Source organism: Magallana gigas, chromosome 1 (assembly GCF_963853765.1).
Source record: "Magallana gigas chromosome 1, xbMagGiga1.1, whole genome shotgun sequence".
In the NCBI taxonomy this organism is placed as follows: Eukaryota; Metazoa; Mollusca; class Bivalvia; order Ostreida; family Ostreidae; genus Magallana; species Magallana gigas.
The window spans coordinates 12145992-12165920 of NC_088853.1; the positions used below are offsets into that span (position 1 = coordinate 12145992).

Sequence of the window (19929 nt, forward strand, 5' to 3'; positions counted from 1 at the left end):
ACAAAGGGAAAGAAATAGATACTCATCTGTTCTTAAAAAGATAAGAAGTTAAATCAATGTATACGTAATTGATCAATTATTTCGAAAAATAATAAGCGGTGCGATATTGATTCCTGAAATAGCATAGGTAATCGGCAGTTCTTGTTGGATTTTAGTAATTAGAGTATCCCCGTGGGGAATATCTATTATATGTTACTATCAAATGCCCTTGACAATATTTGTACCCTACGATACAAAAACCATTAAAAAAGCATGATAATGACTAATAATGATAGAGACTGTGGACTAAGAAAATTAGGAATATTGAGTTTTTAAATCAGTGAAGAGGACAGATTCAGTTTTCACAAATAAAAATATTCTATTTTTTGGTTCACGATTACATTAATTATACCCTAAAAATGACAAAATTTACATCCATGCTTATTGTGACGATCTTGTCTTTTGTGTCATTTGCAACGATATATCGTTTCATACGAAAAAAAACAATATATATCTTTCTATCTACTACATGTAAACGTATGTTCTCACCTTTTACTTCTTCTTGGAATTTTTCGTGGCACTTCGGGGCTTTCTATTTGTGAAGATAAGATATTGATTTAAGTGTGTATTTAAACGTTAAAGCAAATGGCAAATAATAAAGTAAAAAGTTTCCGTATTTAATCCTATGCTAATTAAAAATCTTCACGAAAAGTAAAAAAAAATAGTAAACACGTTATTTTACATATCATTTAGTCCAATCTGACAAAATTCAAAGATCGATTTACTTTGTATGTATCCTTACCAAAGTCGGACAACAGTCTCGTCGAAACCTTTGCCATGATATTTTTCTAGTTAATATAGGGCTGTCATCTCAATTTTTCTGCAAAAAAGGTATAACAGAATAGGTAGTTTTGTCCTGGTTGTCTAGGAAAAGACAAACAAAATTATAATATTGCCATCAACACTCTTTCTGTACGAGTCAATTGTATTAAATGGGACAAACTGATTTGTTTATATATATTTTAGTGAACATTGTGCAGTTCTGGATAAAACGCATAAACAAGTAAAAGGTTATCCAATCGCAGACGTTTGTTATACACCGAAACGATTACGAAATTAAATAAAAAGAGGATAATCTCTATCGATTTAAATATTTTCTTTCGATGTTATTAATAATTTATTACAGATATCTTCCTGGTGTCTTTCATATTCGTTAAAGTGGTCTGGAATTGTGCCTAACGGGAAACATTATTGTTTAGTTTCGTTTTGTTTCTTTCTTTTTCCCTATTACTCTTTTTTGCTCACCTGAGCTGAAAGCTCAAGTAAGGTATTCTGATCACATTTTGTCCGTCATCCGTCTGTCCGTCTGTATACTTTTTACATTTTGAACTTCTTCTCTAAAACCGCTTATCCAATTCCAACCAAAGGCACAAAGCATCCTAATGGGAGGGCGAATATAAATTGCAGAAATAAAAGTCGTTTTCATTAATTACGGTTTGTAACTTAGGGGAACTATCGCCTGCATTTTGTAATTTTTACGTTCCAATCAAAAATAGACATCGGGAAGTAAGACAGCTGACCGTTACTTGCGGAAAATAAGAAACATTAACAGGTTCGGTACTTTAACAACTGAAATACAAATTCTAGTAGTAATACGGTATGGTTTTTGCGTAATAGCTGATTACTGTAATGAGTTTTAGGCTAGTTGTAAGTATTTTCTTGTCTATTCAGTCTAAACGGAGATTAATTTTGCTGATGGAAATACTAAGTACGTGTACATGTAGCAGAGACATACACAATTGTTAGCTCACCTGAGGTGAGATATACAGAGAAATATCTTTAAAAATATTCTTCTCAAAAATCAATCGGCCAAAAAAGCTGTAACTTGTGCGGAAGCATCCTAAAGTAGTGTAGATTCAAGCTTGTCCAAACCATGATCCCCGGGGGTACAGTGGGGCCCCAATTGGGGACCAAATGTTTAGATACAAATGTATAGAGAATCTTCTTTTCAAAAACCATTTAGCCAAAAAATCTGGAACTGTGGAAGCATCTTCAGGTAGTGTAGATTCAATTTTTTTCCAAATCACGATCCCCGGGGGTAAAGTTGGGCCACATTGGGGGGGGGGGGCGGGGGGGGCGGTCAAAATATTCACATAGGAATACATAGAGAAAAATCTTTTTAACAAAAACCAGTAGGTCAGAAAAGCTGTAACCTTCTCTGAAAGCATCCTCAGGTAGCTTAGATTGACATTTGTTCAAACATGATCCCGGTGGTAGGGTGCTGCCACAATGGGCGGGTTGAATTTTACATAGGAATAAATAGAGAAAAATCTTTTTAAAAAACGTTTCTTAAAAACCTATTGGCCAGAAAAGCTGTAACTTGTGTGGAAGCATCGTTAGGTAGTGTTGATTCATTCTAGTTTTTTAAAACCATGATTTCATGGGATAGGGTGAGGCCACTATGGGGGGGGGGGTCAAATTATGGCGGTGCGTGTAATTCGGTATTATCTCTACGTAAGAGTTGATTAATGCAACATGTTCTATTAAGATGTTCAGCAATTTCAATCTAAACGGAGATTATTCTCGCTGCTAGAAATATATAACTAAATTATATATATATATATATATATATATATATATATATATATATATATATATATATATATATATATATATATAGATGAAAATAAATCGAGTTTTCTCTTTGTTAAAGTGCAGTTTTCTCTTGTTCTAATTTTTTACAAATTCCTTTAATTTTACTAACCTGAGAGTCAAGCTTCGAGCTATAAGCAAGATACAGAGTTTTGCGCACAATGCTACTATATGTTTGTACACAAAGCTGAGGTCATCCTTTCGTTTGTATTATTTTAAATGCAGCTATGCTGAATAGGAAATACCAAGTTTAAAAGTTGAATGTAAAAAACTCATGGGAACAAAAACATGACTCAAACTAAGCTATGTATCTTGCTTATGATTCAACGATTGACACTGGAATTTTGGTTGATCAATAGGAATGTCTTGCTAATAGGATGATATGCCGTAATTACTTTCTGGTGCCCCTTCTCTAACGATGAATTGCATAAAATCTACACAATTTTTTGATAGTTTTTCGAACACAAGTAAATGAAAACAATGCCTTTTAAACAGTTCCCATAGGCCTGACACATTATTATTATGAGGATAAAAGCATTAACGGTGTTCTTAAAAAATTATTGCAATGGAAAATCATCTGTGTTTGTACACATTTGTTGTTTTTAAATAAAGATGAAAATAATGGATGGGCATTTGAACAATAGAGCGACATGCCTGCCAACACATTAATTTGAATCATAGCTCTTTAACATGTATATGTGACAACATTTTCAGTTCAGTTTATTCCTTCAATCAAGGGAGTAAAGATGATAAGGTCATACGAAATGAATTCATGCCTGGTAAATGACAATCGTCTATAATGGAGAAGGCCAAAAAAACTTTTTCAATGTTTTTTATTTAAGGAATTGAGCGCATTTGTTCTGGTGCATTGAGGTACGCTTTTCTTCTTTCACATATAGAATTCTTTAAAATACAATAAGTAGCAAGTATTGGAGGGAAAAAATGTACCTTTATGCTCTCATGTATTTTAATTGTTTTATAAAGTGATGGGGGGGGGGGGGGGGCTAAAATAAAGGGAACATGAAGTTAACCGTGAACACCAACTGAAAATTTAGTTATTTATATTGCATATGATCTTATTTTAGGTAAAAATGGTATTTCATGAAGGTAAATATGTCAAAGATTAAGTATATGCAAAAATAAGTGAAAATTCGGATACTCATTTTTGGTTAATCTAGTGAGGGGCCACATGGCAATATATCCTTTGAACGCCCATATAAAGCAAGTGTTGCTAAGGTGAGCAATGTGGCCCATTGGGTCTCTTGTTTTCCTACAAATTTTATGCACGCAATTTTTCAAAAATGACTAGGCCGATTTTTAGTTAACGTGCAGGTGTAAAATGAAGGGGGGGGGGGAACGGGCGTTCGCGATCGCAGTTTTTATGGGTTTAAAGGAGTCAGAAGTCATAAACTATGATTACTTTTTTTTCAAAAAGGTATCTTATTTTGACATGCAGTAAAGAAGAAAAGATGTTCAAAATGATACGCGAAACAATATGCAACCATCAACATTTCGTTAAAAGGTCCCGATGAAGAGAAAAGGGATCGGTTCCTAAAACGTGTTTGCTCATATACCTCAAGAACACAGTAACGAACGAGTGTTGTAAAGAATGTCTTTAAGGGAGTATGGGACTGACACCAAAGTAATTAAAAAATTTTAAAAATTGGTTCAACAAATAGCATTGCATTTTTTCTAACAGAATATAACAATTTTTTGATAGGTTAATATGTTTGTTTCCATGGTAACGGTATCCAAACATACCCTTGTTGAAAATACTTCCGTTCATCAAAATACACCACTTGCAACAGAAGTGAAGCAATGCTACATAGTTTATAATCATTTTATTTCATTTTTCTTATATGCTATTTATAATACATTGACAGAAAAACAATTAATCAAAAAAAAATTCTGAAAGCCTCCTCAGTATCATACAATGTGCGACCAAATTTCCTCTGCATGGTTCAAATTTGTTGCTTTTTGTGTTGACCTTTAATGCAAAATGGTCAAACAATCTGTTTAGATATAATTAGAAGTTTTATTTTTGAACTTAAACGAATATAGAAATGTTATGCTTTCACTGGAAAAGGAGAAACTCATATGTCAATGACTTAAATAAAAAGATATTGCAGTCTGAATTTACTCTGGTCTGTTTTTACAATTTCGCGCCATTTTCACTTGATCACTATTCTAGTGTAGATAAGATGATCAATACCAACTTTTTGTTCAATAAACATTGAGTCAATTAATAATATCTTTACTAAAATGCTAGTACTTTATAAAATTCACCAAAAAAGTACAAAATTATTCATTTAAATCCCAACTTTCCTCTGCTTAACTTGAAATTCCTCTGTTAAGATAATTTTTAAACCATTTGCACCTTATAACAATATACCAGGTAGGAACAAAATAATTCTAGTAGGTATAAACAAATAAATATTTAATTTATGATTTGCTACATGTATCTCATCATTATTTTTTTTAACTCTGAAACGTTAAAAAGGATTGAAATCAGCATTACATCATGTACAAAATGCACAGTACAAATGCCAAATATAATTTTAAGCCATTTGGCAGAACAACATTCATTACTGTAACAACCATATATTATGGTATGAATTTTTTTTTATACTACGGTATAAATCAAGTTTATACTGGACATTTAACTCCTCACATGTATATGGACACTGTAATAAATCAACAAACTTATACAAAAATCCAAATCAAAAGCCCTCTCAACATTATTACATGTATTACCAATCTAGCATAAATAATGAAGCTGACGATTACCGCTCCAGAACGAACGCTATCAACAATTTTATTATATACCTAACATAAGTATTGAAGCGGACAAGAGCACATCCTTGGCTTATCCTTGCAACATCTGCTTTTATTTGGGCAAATATGTAGTATAAACATTTTTGAGATACTGTATGACTTTGAAAGTTAAGGTTGTGTGTTATTTTTTCACAAACTATAGATGGTACCTTAAGATTTCCTTCACATGATTAGCATCCAATGTTTTACAAATATTTGTGTCAATGTTTGTCCGAATTTTGGAAATCATTGTGCTATCTTCATCACCAACTATTGTCTTTATGCAAACAGACCCATCATTCACATCCTTGACCATCTCTTCTATCATATCACTCTCCATGGCCTTCATAGAAATTTCCGTTCCAGTTGATACTGCAATCATGTGGAGGAGGTGTTGATTTGGAATTGAGAGACAAAGTACATGTGCGACAGGATTTCGATCTTGTTGAAAAGTTTTCTATTTTTCCAGAAAATGTCCCGATCATAGATGAATGACCTGAAAGATGAAAAATAGCATCAACTTAAATACTTATACATAGAACAATATCTAAAAACTGTTGTGACATTCAAACACAAGGATTTCTTAGGATGTACAATTTATAGTTCACAAAGGCTAGGGCTGGGACAATTTGATGTTTATTCAAATACATGTAGTTCGATTTCCATGGCATTCAAAATTATATAATTTAGAATTAACTGATATAATAAACAAACTTTTTAAATAAATGAAATACTTTCAATTGACACAATCATGCTTAGAGGATTAAAAAGAATAAAATAAATGACAAAAAATAAATTGCACAGTGATAATCTCTGGGACTAAGTATTCAGTCAAAATATATATGGAATAATACATTAACTTTTACCTTACTGTATGGGGGTTTTAATTTGTTGATATGAAAGAGTATACCCTTGAAATCCATGAAAATTAAACCAATAACAGTGATACACTGTATCAAACGAAATTACCCAGTATTTATGTACTAGTAATTTATCAAATACCTGATAAACCGCCATGACTTCACTCTCTCTATCGATTCGGCCAACCAGCATATTTCTATATATAGCTCTTCTTCATTAGGAGATCAATACAGTCTAAAAATGGCCACGACCATCGAGCACTCTTAAATGCGTATCTGCTTACATCCCTAATTCCACCAAACTCCTCCACTGTCTCCAACCACAATCAGACATTTTGACAATTTCTTCATGGTCAACATCTGTAATATTAAGTTACATAATCAGGAATTTTGGCACCATGAGAGAATATTAAATGGAACACCAGTTGGTTGCAAAGTTGATCAGTAAAAAAAATATATGCATATTTACTTGATATTATACAGGCATAAACAGACTTTTAGGTTAACTCAGATTTAACAAACATAATTATAATATTTACTAGGAAAGGGATAGTTAATATTAGAAAATGACTTCTAAAGTCTTTACTTTTAAATTAGTTGTTCAAATAAATGCAAATATTTCAACATGGAGAAGGGCATGGGGCTGTGAAAAGTAATTTTTGAGGGAGCATTATTGTGAAAGACTGCAAGTCACACAAGAACTCCAGACACTGTTTTAACGAAAAAAAAGACACCATCTGAGGTTAACATTGTACTTGACATATATCTCACACCTATTTGAAATTTATTTTGCTGTCAATATGTCAATTATGAGTTCATGTTTATACCATAGTGTATATCATTACATAAAGTGTTCAATCTGTCTTTCTATTTTAAAATACATCTCCTGACGTCATGGGTTTCCAATAGTCTAACTCTTAACGCCCCACATAATGGCTGTCAGTTTACAATTTCTATCTAAACTAAATCATTTTTATCCTCACTCATATATAGCATCAGAAATTACTGATACAAAATCAAAGTCATCATCATTTGCAGTTTCTATTTGTAGCTTACAGTCTGTCCCGAGTTATTGCTTACACCATTTCTTGATTATTTTTAATAAAAATACACATACCTGTGAAAAAAAAAATGCTGTTGAAGTCAATAAAAGGGAAAATATCCAAGATATCTTAACTGACAAAATATCATTTTTCACCAACGAAAACAAATTTCTTACCGAGATTTATAATGGGAAATATTTACAAAAAGAGGAACTTGTAAGTTGTTAGAACTTGTTTCTGATCCTTTTGTTTAGTCAATAAAATATGTTCAAAACAAAATGTTTACATCTTTTCTCCATTCGGAAGTACTATGGACACCTCGCAATTTTTCAACGTTATCATCTGGGCTAATGCAATGCAAAATCTCAGTAAGACTTTTTATTTTGGGATGTGTATTGAAACCCAAAGCGGTAGAGGGGGCGTTTCAAAACATAAATGTAGTTTGAACTTAAAGGTATTTATGATTATCGAAGTATCAAGCGAAAAGTAGTGGAAGCAAAAACTCGGGACAGAGTATAAAGCCACATAATTTGACTAATGAATATGCATAGAGACGACAGGAGATTTCGTATGTGTGGTATGACATCATTTTAAATCATGCGCTGAATATTGAATACTGGAAACATCTGATCATCTGAAACATGTGACGACATGATACAAATTCTGATACATGTTAGAATTAAGTTTAACTATTAATAATGAGAGACATAAAGAATTTTACTGTGTTCTGATATGTATATTGAACTATAGTGGCATACTGTCAAAAACTTGTATAAATGATTATTATTTTTTCTATTATGAAATTACATCTCAGGTGCTTGGGGCTTTACTAACGAGTATGTACGATGCCTACTTTTATAGGCATGGGTATCTTACATACCAATGCTTGTTCATTACAACGCCATAGCATTTATATAAGAAAAATTGAATGATGTCCATACCAATTTTACTTTACCTCTAGTCTCAGCAAGATTCATTGAAACAGAAAATCTGAAGAAACGTCTATCAAAAACGTTCAGTCTCGACGAACTTAATCCTGCTGAGATTACCAAATACTCTTACTCTATCAATGAATTGTAGGTCAAACCTGGACAGATCGCTTTTGCTGGCGTCGAGTCATCTTCCTTCATCTCTGATGAGAATTTTTCAGCTGTAATATCAAAATATGTGATTGGTCTGCCCAAGAGAGCGTCCAAGTTCGCACCAGACCATCCTTTTTCTGAGTTTTAGCAACCTTAATGTGGCGATTGGTCTTCTCAGCGTTCAAAATCAAATCCACGTTTCCTCCGCATTGCCGAAAACTGAACCGATATTTATGTCGTAAAAAAGAATTTAGGGTTAAATTTGCTCTTATTATCATTTATATTCACGATTTATTTTTAAAAAAACCCAATAAAATCCTTTCCATTATAAATTTTAGTGTTTAATACCTTAGAAATGAACCAACAGATTTAACGACCGCGAATTGGTTTACGTCATTCGGAGTTGCGCGGTAGATTCAAATCGTGAGTCCCATACTTCCTTAAAATAAACTATGATTACTTTTTCTCAAAAATGTATCTTATTTTGACATGAAGTGAAGAAGAAAAGATGCTCAAAATGATACGCAAAACAATATGCAACCATCAACATTTCGTTAAAAAGTCCCGATGAAGAGAAAAGGGATCGGTTCCTTAAACGTATTCGCTCATATACCTCATGAACACAGTAATGAACGAGTGTTGTAAAAATGTCTTTAAAATTAAAAAACATCACGTTTGATATCAAGAAATGAGTCTGGCCCTTGAAACTAAGCGAACCAGATGAGTTTCAAGGTGTTTTTTTTATCTATGGCCCTTTAATAAGGGATATTTTGTAATACGTTATAAAAGCATATATGTTTAAAATACGTATACGTAAACATAAATGTTTGGAAAAATCACTGTTAAGTCCATTTATGACGTAATTACAGATTTCCTTAACTCATTACCTGTCTGTGTGTGTGTGTGTGTGGGGGGGGGGGGGGGGTTAATTTCGAAATTGTACCGATATATCTTAATTTTTTTTTAAATCGGACGGAAGACCAACTGCTTACTTGAGATTGGTCCTAGTTATTTTTACAGTCTTTCAGTATTAAATATGTTTCAATATAAAACATTTATATTCGATAAAAATTAGTGGAGCTGTCCTTTTTTGTAAATAGATGCAAACATATTCTGCTTGACAGCAAGAATAGGTAAATTTTGAAGATACATGTTTCTTTTTGTAAACAGGACAATTTATCAAAGCAAAGAGACATTCATTAATTTAGTATCCATTCTTCTATATTGAGCCAAAGCTCTTTAACATGTAAACAATAAACAAAATGTGTTCGATTGTTTCTGTAGAAGTTTTGCAAAATGTGTATAACGATGATATCAGCATATTTAAATTGAAGAGATATTCATTAATTGGAAATATGCTATTGAATATTTGAAATTGAAACCACTGGAGACGTTTTAAATTTGTAACTTTTAAAGGGGTGTCAAATTTGTACTATTATAGTACATTACAAATCTGTATAAATTTTCAAGGTAAAATAAACGTCCATCTCAGACAAGAAAACTCAAATGAACGAAATGAAAATAAAATAATGAGATGAAATACAGTTGGTATGCTTCAACAAATTTTGATATTTACAATGGGAAATTTAGCCAATTAAAATAAGGATGTCCTTTTGTAAATAATCAAAAATGATGTTTAAATTTTATAATCTCTAATACAATTATATCAATGTATTATAATCTATAATAAAGTGCATAAGCTCGATCGGTCTTAAGTTTGTTAACCGTACAGTTATATCTGGAAAAGAGCATTGAGGGATAAATCTGCAAATAGTGTATATAGCAGAAATCATTAATAACAAACTAAAAAATACTATACTGGGACCCTATTTAACGAATAGATGGATAAGAATATTCCTTTAATGACTTTAGAAAAATCAGCCAACATTATTGATTAAATAATGAATAGAAAACTTCATACCTTAACTTGTCTTAATGAAGTAATGTCCTGGTATGCAAATACTGTTTGTATGCCCACACCTTTAAAGCTCGTAGCATGTGGTTTTTTTCTATTTAAACATTGACAATGCCAAACTAAAACACGCATTGCATTTCAATGTATTTCAAGGTCTATCCGATCTACATCTAGATACACCCGACGTAGACAGGTATTAGATGTGCTGTGCATTGTTTCCACCTGACTGAATACATGCTATCAGTAGACGATGTAATATTCTTTACGTGTTTTTTATGCTTTTATTTCTCTTTTTATTTTAGGTGAAATGTTTGTTTGTTTAAAAGCAGCAACCTATACATGTACGCTCATTTTGAATCTTGAAATGAACATTGTTATATAACAATCAATAGTTCCGTGAAATGATGTAAGCTTTTTTGAAATGAGTGTTCTAAAGATTAAAGTGGCGTAATTGGAAAATGGTGAAGTAAAAAAAAAATTTGCGAAATGAGGAAAAAATCGATTTTGAAATTTAAATTTACATACAGGCAAGAGACAACGATGCTAATTTAAAACAGGACTTGCATTTAAATGTCTATTGATCTATACCTAACTACACCCAATGTAGACAGGTATCACCAGTGTGCATTGTTTCTTCCTGACTAAATACATGCTATCAGAGTGTTTAAAGATTAAAGTAATTTGAAAGTAGTAGAAAAATATTTCTAAAAGAAGGAAAAAATCAATGAAAAACGCATAAAGAAATAATTGAAAGGCAGGGTAATGTAAACACTACCGGGCAATCATTAAATCTTGAAATATAATGTTTTGTTTTTAAAGGTGCACTGCTACCATGCAATCATCAAAAGTTTTTCTGTTATCACAAAAACAAATTCCAGATAAGAAACGTCATTGAAATAAAAATAAACTTGGCCATTTGCATAAAGAATATATTCATACTATATCAACTATGAATTATAGATGGGCTTATGTGTTCCTAAGTATTAGTTTGTGAGTTTTGCAATATGTTGATATCTTGGATCAGCGTTTTCGGCGAAATCCGGTGTTAAAGGGTGTATATGTACACTCTAATACTAGATAATGGTTTTTATTATATGTTAAGCTGGGTAAAGAGCAATCCTTTATCACTAGCTAGATATATAATGATAAAACATGACTTCCAATAAACCGACAAAGCCTCCGATTAACGGCCAGTCTATTCGAGTAAAAAAAATATATCTCATACTTAAACAATAAATAAACTTAAACTCAGAGTCAAATCTTTTTTTTCGATCATATAATATTTATATTTTCAGTGTTCTCGTCTGTGTTAAGGGTGCGTATCGATTTTGTGCTATACAGTACAATAGATTTAGATTGTGTTAAATTGAGGCGCAAGCGGCCTTTGCTCTTTTATACTCAGATATTGATCATGAAACGTACACTTGCTTAAAATTATATAAATATAAGTAACACGGAATCGTTTTTGAATATTATTAGGTATTAACTACGGTTGGCGCGCGATCAAGATTATTATAACGCTCTTCAAACTTTATTGGATTTGATCAGGCCCCGACAAAAATTATCATCTCATGATACTTAAAGAATGACATTATTCCCTAGTTAATAACAAATAACAGGATCATGAATATCAATTTGTTATTTTGCCCGAATTGTATCGATATGACCTTTAAAACACCGTTAGGTTGGTCTAAAAAGTTAATTCACAAGCGCTATGTTAACATTATATTACATAGGAATTTACCATGAGTTGCTAGTAATGATGTTTTAGTATGTTGCATAACAATTGTCTCCTGTATAATTAGCAGTAGAAGCTATTTTAATATCTTAAAATCTACATTTTTAACATTTAAAATCTTAACAAGAAGATTCAAATGTTATAATTAAGGCGATGTGGGCAAAATTGTTAGGTCGGATTTGACTAAAAAAATCAATATATGTAGATCTAAAAAAGGAACAATTTTGGATTTACAGAGAGATTAAAACATAGGAAAGGGTAGCTTATCTGTTAAGTTCTACCCAAATTTAAAACTAAGAGTATTGGTTTCTTGACCAACAAACACCAGACGTTGATCAGATGCTCTTAATAATGAGCTCGAGTCATTCAATATCTATTAACCAAATGATAAAAAAAAACAGTTTTGATTTTTTTTGGAACTAGCTGATTAAAAACAGACTAATATTGAACAAAATATTAGAAAGGTTCTATTTCATGAGATATACTAAAGATATTTTAAAAATTTAGCCAATTATAGTGAACAAAGAAAAACATTGTACTGAAAAAATGGCGCATTGTGGTAGTAACACTGTGCCAGACAATTATACCAGTGCCAAAATGTCTGGCAAAATGCCAGTCCCGCTTAGGATACAATTTCGAGAAAAATCTATATATAATAAATGATATACCATTGTCTTAATAGTATATATTTTGTTTTTAGTGTGTATCATATGGCAGATGAAATTTTAACCTTTGAAAATTATTATCCCATAGGAAAATAATAATTCTCATATTAAAAATGATTCTCTTACTCGAAATCTTGACAATCCTACAGGATATTCTAAAAATGGGTTTCCTATAAGAAATTAAGTTTTTATATCGGGTTTTACAAATTCTATCGTAATTTAAATTCTCGTAGGAAGTTTTTGTTTTGTTTAATGACTGATGGTTTAAAAAAGTCAGCCAACAATGTTGATTGAATAATTAATCTAAAACGTCGTATCTGAACTTGTCGCAATGAAGTAAAGTTCTGAAATGAAAATCTTTTTTTTGTGTGCCCACACTTTAAAACTCGCAGCAGGTGCGGTTTTAACAGGTATTGCATTTCAATGTCTATCCGATCGATAACCAACTACCGATGTAGACAGCTATGAAAGCGATGTGCATTATATCGACCTGACTGAATACATGCTATCATTAAACGACGAAAAAATCTTTAAGTGATTTTAAATGCTTATATTTCACTGTTTATTTTAGGTGAAATTTCCGTTTGTTTAAAAGCATCAACCTATACATGTACGGGTATATTGAATCTTAATATAAACATTGTTGTATTGAAATCAATGGTTTCGTGTAATGATGGAAGCTTTTTTGAAATGAGTGTTCTAAAGATGAAAGTGGCGTAATTGGAAAATGGTGTAGTAAAAAAATATTTGTAAAAAGAGGAAAACTTCGATTTTAAAATTTAAATTTGCATACAGGCAAGAGACAACGATGCTAAAGGTAATGTCCAAAATGTTCAAAATTTAAAAAAAATACAGAAACACGTAATTTAGGCCAATGCAGAGCTTCATGTTTAGATTGTATCAAACTAAGTTATTAATTTTAAACACCTTTGCCGTTTTACGTATCAATACAAATCTTATTTAAAAAAACAGAAACACAACGATTAAACCATTGTTCTTAGTTTGTATTCTGCTTAATTGTTAGTTTTATCTATCAACATGAATAAATGTATCAAATTAAGATATTTCAGTGGCTGTTTTTATCAAGCATTGATTGTGAATGTTTCCTTTTTTTAACCTTAGAATGTACAAAATGTTTACAACAATTATTTTGATACCCATGTTTACATATAAACATATTGGGAATCTAGAAAATAGCAATGAACAAGAATTAAGGTTATAAAACCCATTTCTTACCTTAAAAAGAGAAGAAGCATGCATAAGATATTAATTTGGCGGGTTTCAGCACATAGGAAGTAAAACCAATTACCTCATATTCCGGTCTTCACATCAAAATAATCCTCCTTCTACATTATATAACAAAAAGGTTGGGATGGCTGAAATCCCAAAAACTACCTGTCGCACACATACACTTAAAACCTATCGTGAAAGTTAACAATTATTGGGATAATTATTTTCTATCAGAGCTTTGTACCTTTTCAATATCGGGTCTTGCACGCAATTATGGTCTTTAAGTTTTTCAGTAAATTAAAACTATAGGTTTTGTAGTCCTTTTTGAAAGATTTCAGGCAGGGAGGTTGTCGTCATTACAATATTATAATTTTTTACACAAGAATGAAACTTAACAAGCATTCTGAGAGTACTGCATAAGCAATACACGTCCCATACCGGTTTCTGGAAATTGTGAAAACAATGCACTGTTATGCAGAATATCGAACCCGAACATTTAAAAAATTCCCGACAAGTTTCTGTGTGGGCTATGTACTCTGGAGACAGTTAAGGCCTATTGGCCTCTTGTAAAATAGCCCATCCGCTTCTATCAATACTGTTAAAACAGCTTTGGTCACCATACTTTGAACATTCATGATGGTAAATCTCGTTTTTTAGTGAATGGGTGTCTTTGCATTTGTTCCCATATTTCTGTATTCACAAGAGGAACATAACTACACCCAATGTAGACAGGTATCAACAGTGTGCATTGTTTCTTCCTGACTAAATACATGCTAACAGAGTGTTTAAAGATTAAAGTAATTTGAAAGTAGTAAAACCTTAACTTGTCTCAATGAAGTAATGTCCTGGTATGCAAATAGTTTCTGTATGCCCACATTTTAAAGCTCGTAGCATGTGTTTTTTTTTCTATTTAAACATTGACAATGCCAAACTAAAACACGTATTGCATTTCAATGTATTTCAAGGTCTATCCGATCTACATCTAGATACACCCGACGTAGACAGGTATTAGATGTGCTGTGCATTGTTTCCACCTAACTGAATACATGCTATCAGTAGACGATGTAATATTCTTTACGTGTTTTTATGTTTTTATTTCTCTTTTTATTTTAGGTGAAATGTTCCTTTGTTTAAAAGCATCAACCTATACATGTACACCTATTTTGAATCTTGAAACGAACATTGTTATATAACAATCAATGGTTCCGTCAAATGATGTAAACTTTTTGAACTGAGTGTTTAAAAATTAAAGTAATTTGAAAGTAGTAGAAAAATATTTCTAAAAGAAGGAAAAAATCAATGAAAAACGCAGAGGGAAATAGTTGAAGGGCAGGGTAATGTAAACACTACCGGGCGATCATTAAATCTTGAAATATAATGTTTTGTTTTTAAAGGTGCACTGCTACCATGCAATCATCAAAAGTTTTTCTGTTAACACAAAAACAAATTCCAAATAAGAAACGTCATTGAAATAAAAATAAACGTGGCCATTTGCATAAAGAATATATTCATTATATATCAACTATGAATTATAGATGGACTTTTGTGTTACTAAGTATTAGTTTGAGAGTTTTGCAATATGTTGATATCTTGGATCAGCGTTTTCGGCGAAATCCGGTTTTAAAAGGTGTATATGTACACTCTAATACTAGATAATGGGTTTTTGTTACTTTATGTTAAGCTGGGGAAAGAGCAATCCTTTATCACGAGCTAGGTATATAATGGTAAAACATGACTTCCAATAAACCAACAAAGCCTCCGATTTACAGCCAGTCTATTCGAGTAAAAAATATATCTCATACTTAACAATAAATAAACTTAACCTCAAAGTCAAATCTTGTTTTTCGATCATAAAAAATTTATATTTTCAGTGTCCTCGTCTGTGTTAACACTGCGTATCGATTTTGTGCTGTACAGTACAATAGATACAGATTGCGATAAATTGAGGCGCAAGCGGGTTAGCTCTTTTATATTCAAATATTGATCACGCATCATACAATTGTTAAAAATTAAATATAAGTAATCAGTAATCATCATCTAAATAATATGGGGTGATAATTACGGTTGGGTCGCGATCAAGATTATCATAACTATCTTCAAACCTCTTTGGATTTAATCAGGCCCTGACCAAAATTATCACATCATGATAAACAAAAAATTATTTCTTATTCCTTCGAAAATAACAGGATCATGAATATCAAATTGTAATTTTTTCCCTGAATTGTAATAACATGACTTTTAAGACACCGTTGAGTGTGTCTTAAAAGATAATTCAAAAGCTCTATGTTTACATCATATAAGATAGAAATTTACTTTGAATTGCTAGTAATGATGTTTTAGTATGTTGCATAACAACTGTCTCCTGTAAAATTAGCAGCAGGAACTATCTTTATATCGTAAAAGCTACCTTTCTGACATTTCAAATGATAACAATCACAGTATATTTTTAAATTGAATGTTTAAGGCAATGTCGGCAAAATTGTTAAGTTGAAGTTTACTACAAATAATAATATGTACATCTAATCCAAAAAAGGAACAATTTGGATTTTCGGATAAATTGAAATATAGGAAAAGTTTAGCTTATCTGTTAAGTACTACCCAAATTTGAAATTAAGTGTATTTGTTACTTGTCCAACAAACTCCAGACATTGACCAGATGCTCCTAATGAAATTAAACTAAAAATATATAAAAAGATTCTATTTAATGAGATATACTGTCATTTAAACTATAAAATGCTTTCTTTGGTAATTCATTCAGGATATGAAGGTAGTGGCATTGCAGAAAAAATACATAAACCGCTAACGCGGGTTATGTAATTTTTTTCTGCAATGACACTACCTTCATATCCTGAATGAATCATCAAAGAAAGCATTTTTTTGTTTATATTAACATTGTTCTTTATGCTAATCGATAAATTGATTAGGAAAAGCAAGTAAAATTCTTTAAATTAATGTTGATGTACGTAAGTAAGTTAGCTAAGAAAAACGGCCAAATCGTCTCTTATGAGACTTTGAGTCGAACACCGTCATGGTTATTTCGAGCAGTCCGTGATTTTTCCTAGGTCGCTATAGGTTTGGACCAATCGATAAACAAGACATGTCTATATATGTCCTGTCATTTTCCTGTCATTTTCAACTGCTGTAGATTTCGATTATTCGATAAATGGGGCGTGTAGATTTCAGTCTGGCTGTTTCTATAGAGCTATGAATTAACTAAAACTTTCCGTAAGAAATAGAGGGAATAACACTTGGGAGATGTAAATATATGTCATTGTGTTAAATATGGACAAACCTACATGTATTTTATTTCACACCGAAAAACTGACACTCTTTGTTCATTTCTACATGTTATTTGATACAATGACGTGTTTTTAATGTTATTGCTAAACATTTCCCTATATCAAAGTACTATTTCCGTGGATAAGACACGCACAAAGTGTTTTCTTTTTACGCAGAAGGAAATTTTTGAAAGGCGGGGTAATGTTAACACTACCGGGCGATCATTAAATCTGTAAACTTAAAATGTTTTGATTTTTAAGGTGCACAGCTACCGGGCAATCATCAAAAGTTTTCTTGTTATCACAAACCAAAAATCCAGATAAGAAAGGTCGAATAGAATAAAAATAAATCTATTGGATTAAAGACAGCTAGAGTAAACGTGTTTCAACAAACCTGGCGATTTTCATAAAGAATATATCCATTGTATATCAACTATAAATTATATATGGACTTTTGTGTTACTAAGCATTAGTTTGAGTTTTGCAATATGTTGATATATTGGATTAGTGTTTTCTGCGAAATCCGGCGTTAATGGGTGTATATGTACACCCTAATACTAGATAATGGGTTTTTCCCTAGTTTTATGTTAAGCTGGGGAAAGAGCAATCCTTCGAGGAAAAAAAAAACTCTCTCAAACATTTAATAATCACCAACCTCAGAGTCAAATCCTTATTTTTCGATCATAATGATATAACATTTACATTTTCAGTGTCCTTGTCTGTGTTTACCCTAGGTGTCGATTTTGTGCTATACAGTCCAATAAATACAGATTGCGATAAATTTAGGCGCAAGCGGGGCTAGCTCTTTTATATTCAAATGTTGATCATGAATCATACAATTGCTCAAAATTATATAAATATACGTAATCAGGAATCGTTACTTAATATTATTTTATTTAATTTAACCTCATTAATTTAATTTAATGAGGTAATTACTACGGTTGGGACGCGATCAAGATTATTATAACGCTCTTCAAACCTTATTGGAGTTGATCAGGCCCCGACCAAATTATCACCTCATGATACTTAATGACATTATTCCCTAGTTAATAAGATATAACAGGATCATGACTATCAATTTGTTATATTTTCCCAAATTGTATCGACATGACTTTTAAAACACTGTTAGGTTTGTCTTAAAAGATAATTCACAAGCGCTATGTTAAAATTATATTACATAGGAATTCACTTTGAGTTGCTAGTAATGATGTTTCAGTATGTTGCATAACAACTGTCTCCTGTATGAATAGCAGTAGAAACTATTTGAAAAATTGTAAAAGCTACCTTTTTTACATTTGAAATGTTAACAACCATAAGTTTACTGAAAGAAGATTCAAATGGTATATTTAAGGCGATCTGGGCAAAAATTGTTAGGTTGAATTTGACTAAAAAATCAATATATGTAGATCTCATCCAAAAAGGAACAATTTTGGACTTACAGAGAGACTAAAACATAGAAAAGGGTTAGCTTATCTATTAAGAACTACCCAAATTTGAAATTAAGTGTATTGGTTACTTGTCCAACAAACACCAGACGTTGATCTGTTGCTCTTTAAAATGACCTCGTGTCATTCAATATATAGTAACCAAAATAATAAAAAAACATTTTTGATTTTTTTAAAACTAGCTGCTTTAACACTATTATTGAACAAAATTATAGAAAGGTTCTATTTCATGAGATATACTAAAACATTTTAAAAATTTAGCCAATTATAGTGAACAAAGAAAAACATCGTACTGAAAAATGGCGCATGGTGGTAGTAACACTGCGCAAGTGCCAAAATGGTATTTTCGTACCCGCTTAGGATACAATTTCGGGGAAAATCTATATATAATAAATGATATACCATTGTCTTAATAGTATATATTTTGTTTTTTGTGTGTTTCACATGGCAGATGAAATTTTAACCTTTGAAATTATTATCCCATAGGAAAAAAATAATTCTCATATTGAAAATATTTCTCCTACTGGAAATCTTGACAATCCTACAGGGTCTTATAAAATAGGTTTCCTATAAGAAATTAAGATTTTCTATCGGATTTCAGCAAATTCTATCAGAATTTAAACCACCATAGGAAGGTTTTGTTTTGTTAAATGACTGATGGTTAAAAAAAGTCAGCCAACACTGTTGATCAAATAATAAATAAAAACGTCATACCTGAACTTGTCGCAATGAGGTAATGTTCTGAAATGGAAATCTTTATTTGTATGCCCACACTTTAAATATCGTAGCAGGTGCAGCTTTAAAAGGTATTGCATTTCAATTTGTATCCGATCTTTACCCACCTACCGATGTGGCAAGGCATTCAAAGCGCTGCGCATTGTTTCCACCTGACTAAATACATGCTATTATTAGACGACGAAATAATCTTTTAGTGATTTTAAATGCTTATATTTAACTTTTTATTTTAGGTGAAATTTCCATTTGTTTAATAGCATCAACCTATACATGTACGAGTATATTGAATCTTGAAATGAACATTGTAATATTGCAATCAATGGTTTCATGTAATGATGGAAGCTTTTTTGAAATGACTGTTCTAAAGATTAAAGTGGCGTAATTGGAAAATGGTGTAGTAAAAAAAATGTTTGTAAAATGAGGAAAATTCGATTTTAAAATTTAAATTTGCATACAGGCAAGAGACAACGATGCTAAAGGTAATGTTTAAAAT

The 19929-nt window shown here is 31.5% G+C and overlaps 1 protein-coding gene across 2 annotated transcripts in view; it reads right to left on the reverse strand.

Moving 5' to 3' along the window:
* Positions 1–19449, reverse strand: part of LOC117688396 (uncharacterized) — a 30098-nt gene extending 10649 nt beyond the window's left edge. The window contains exons 1-3 of one of the 2 annotated variants that reach the window (XM_066083206.1): positions 19416–19449; positions 782–859; positions 529–571 (exon numbers count right to left, since the gene is read on the reverse strand). In XM_066083206.1, coding sequence (XP_065939278.1) covers positions 529–571; positions 782–818 — 80 coding nt within the window. In that variant the 5' untranslated portion in view covers positions 819–859; positions 19416–19449. Of the gene's footprint in view, positions 1–528; positions 572–781; positions 860–10351; positions 10996–19415 lie in introns of those variants that run through there. The other variant, XM_066083203.1, reaches the window with a different exon arrangement.
* Positions 19450–19929: the final 480 nt, after the last annotated feature.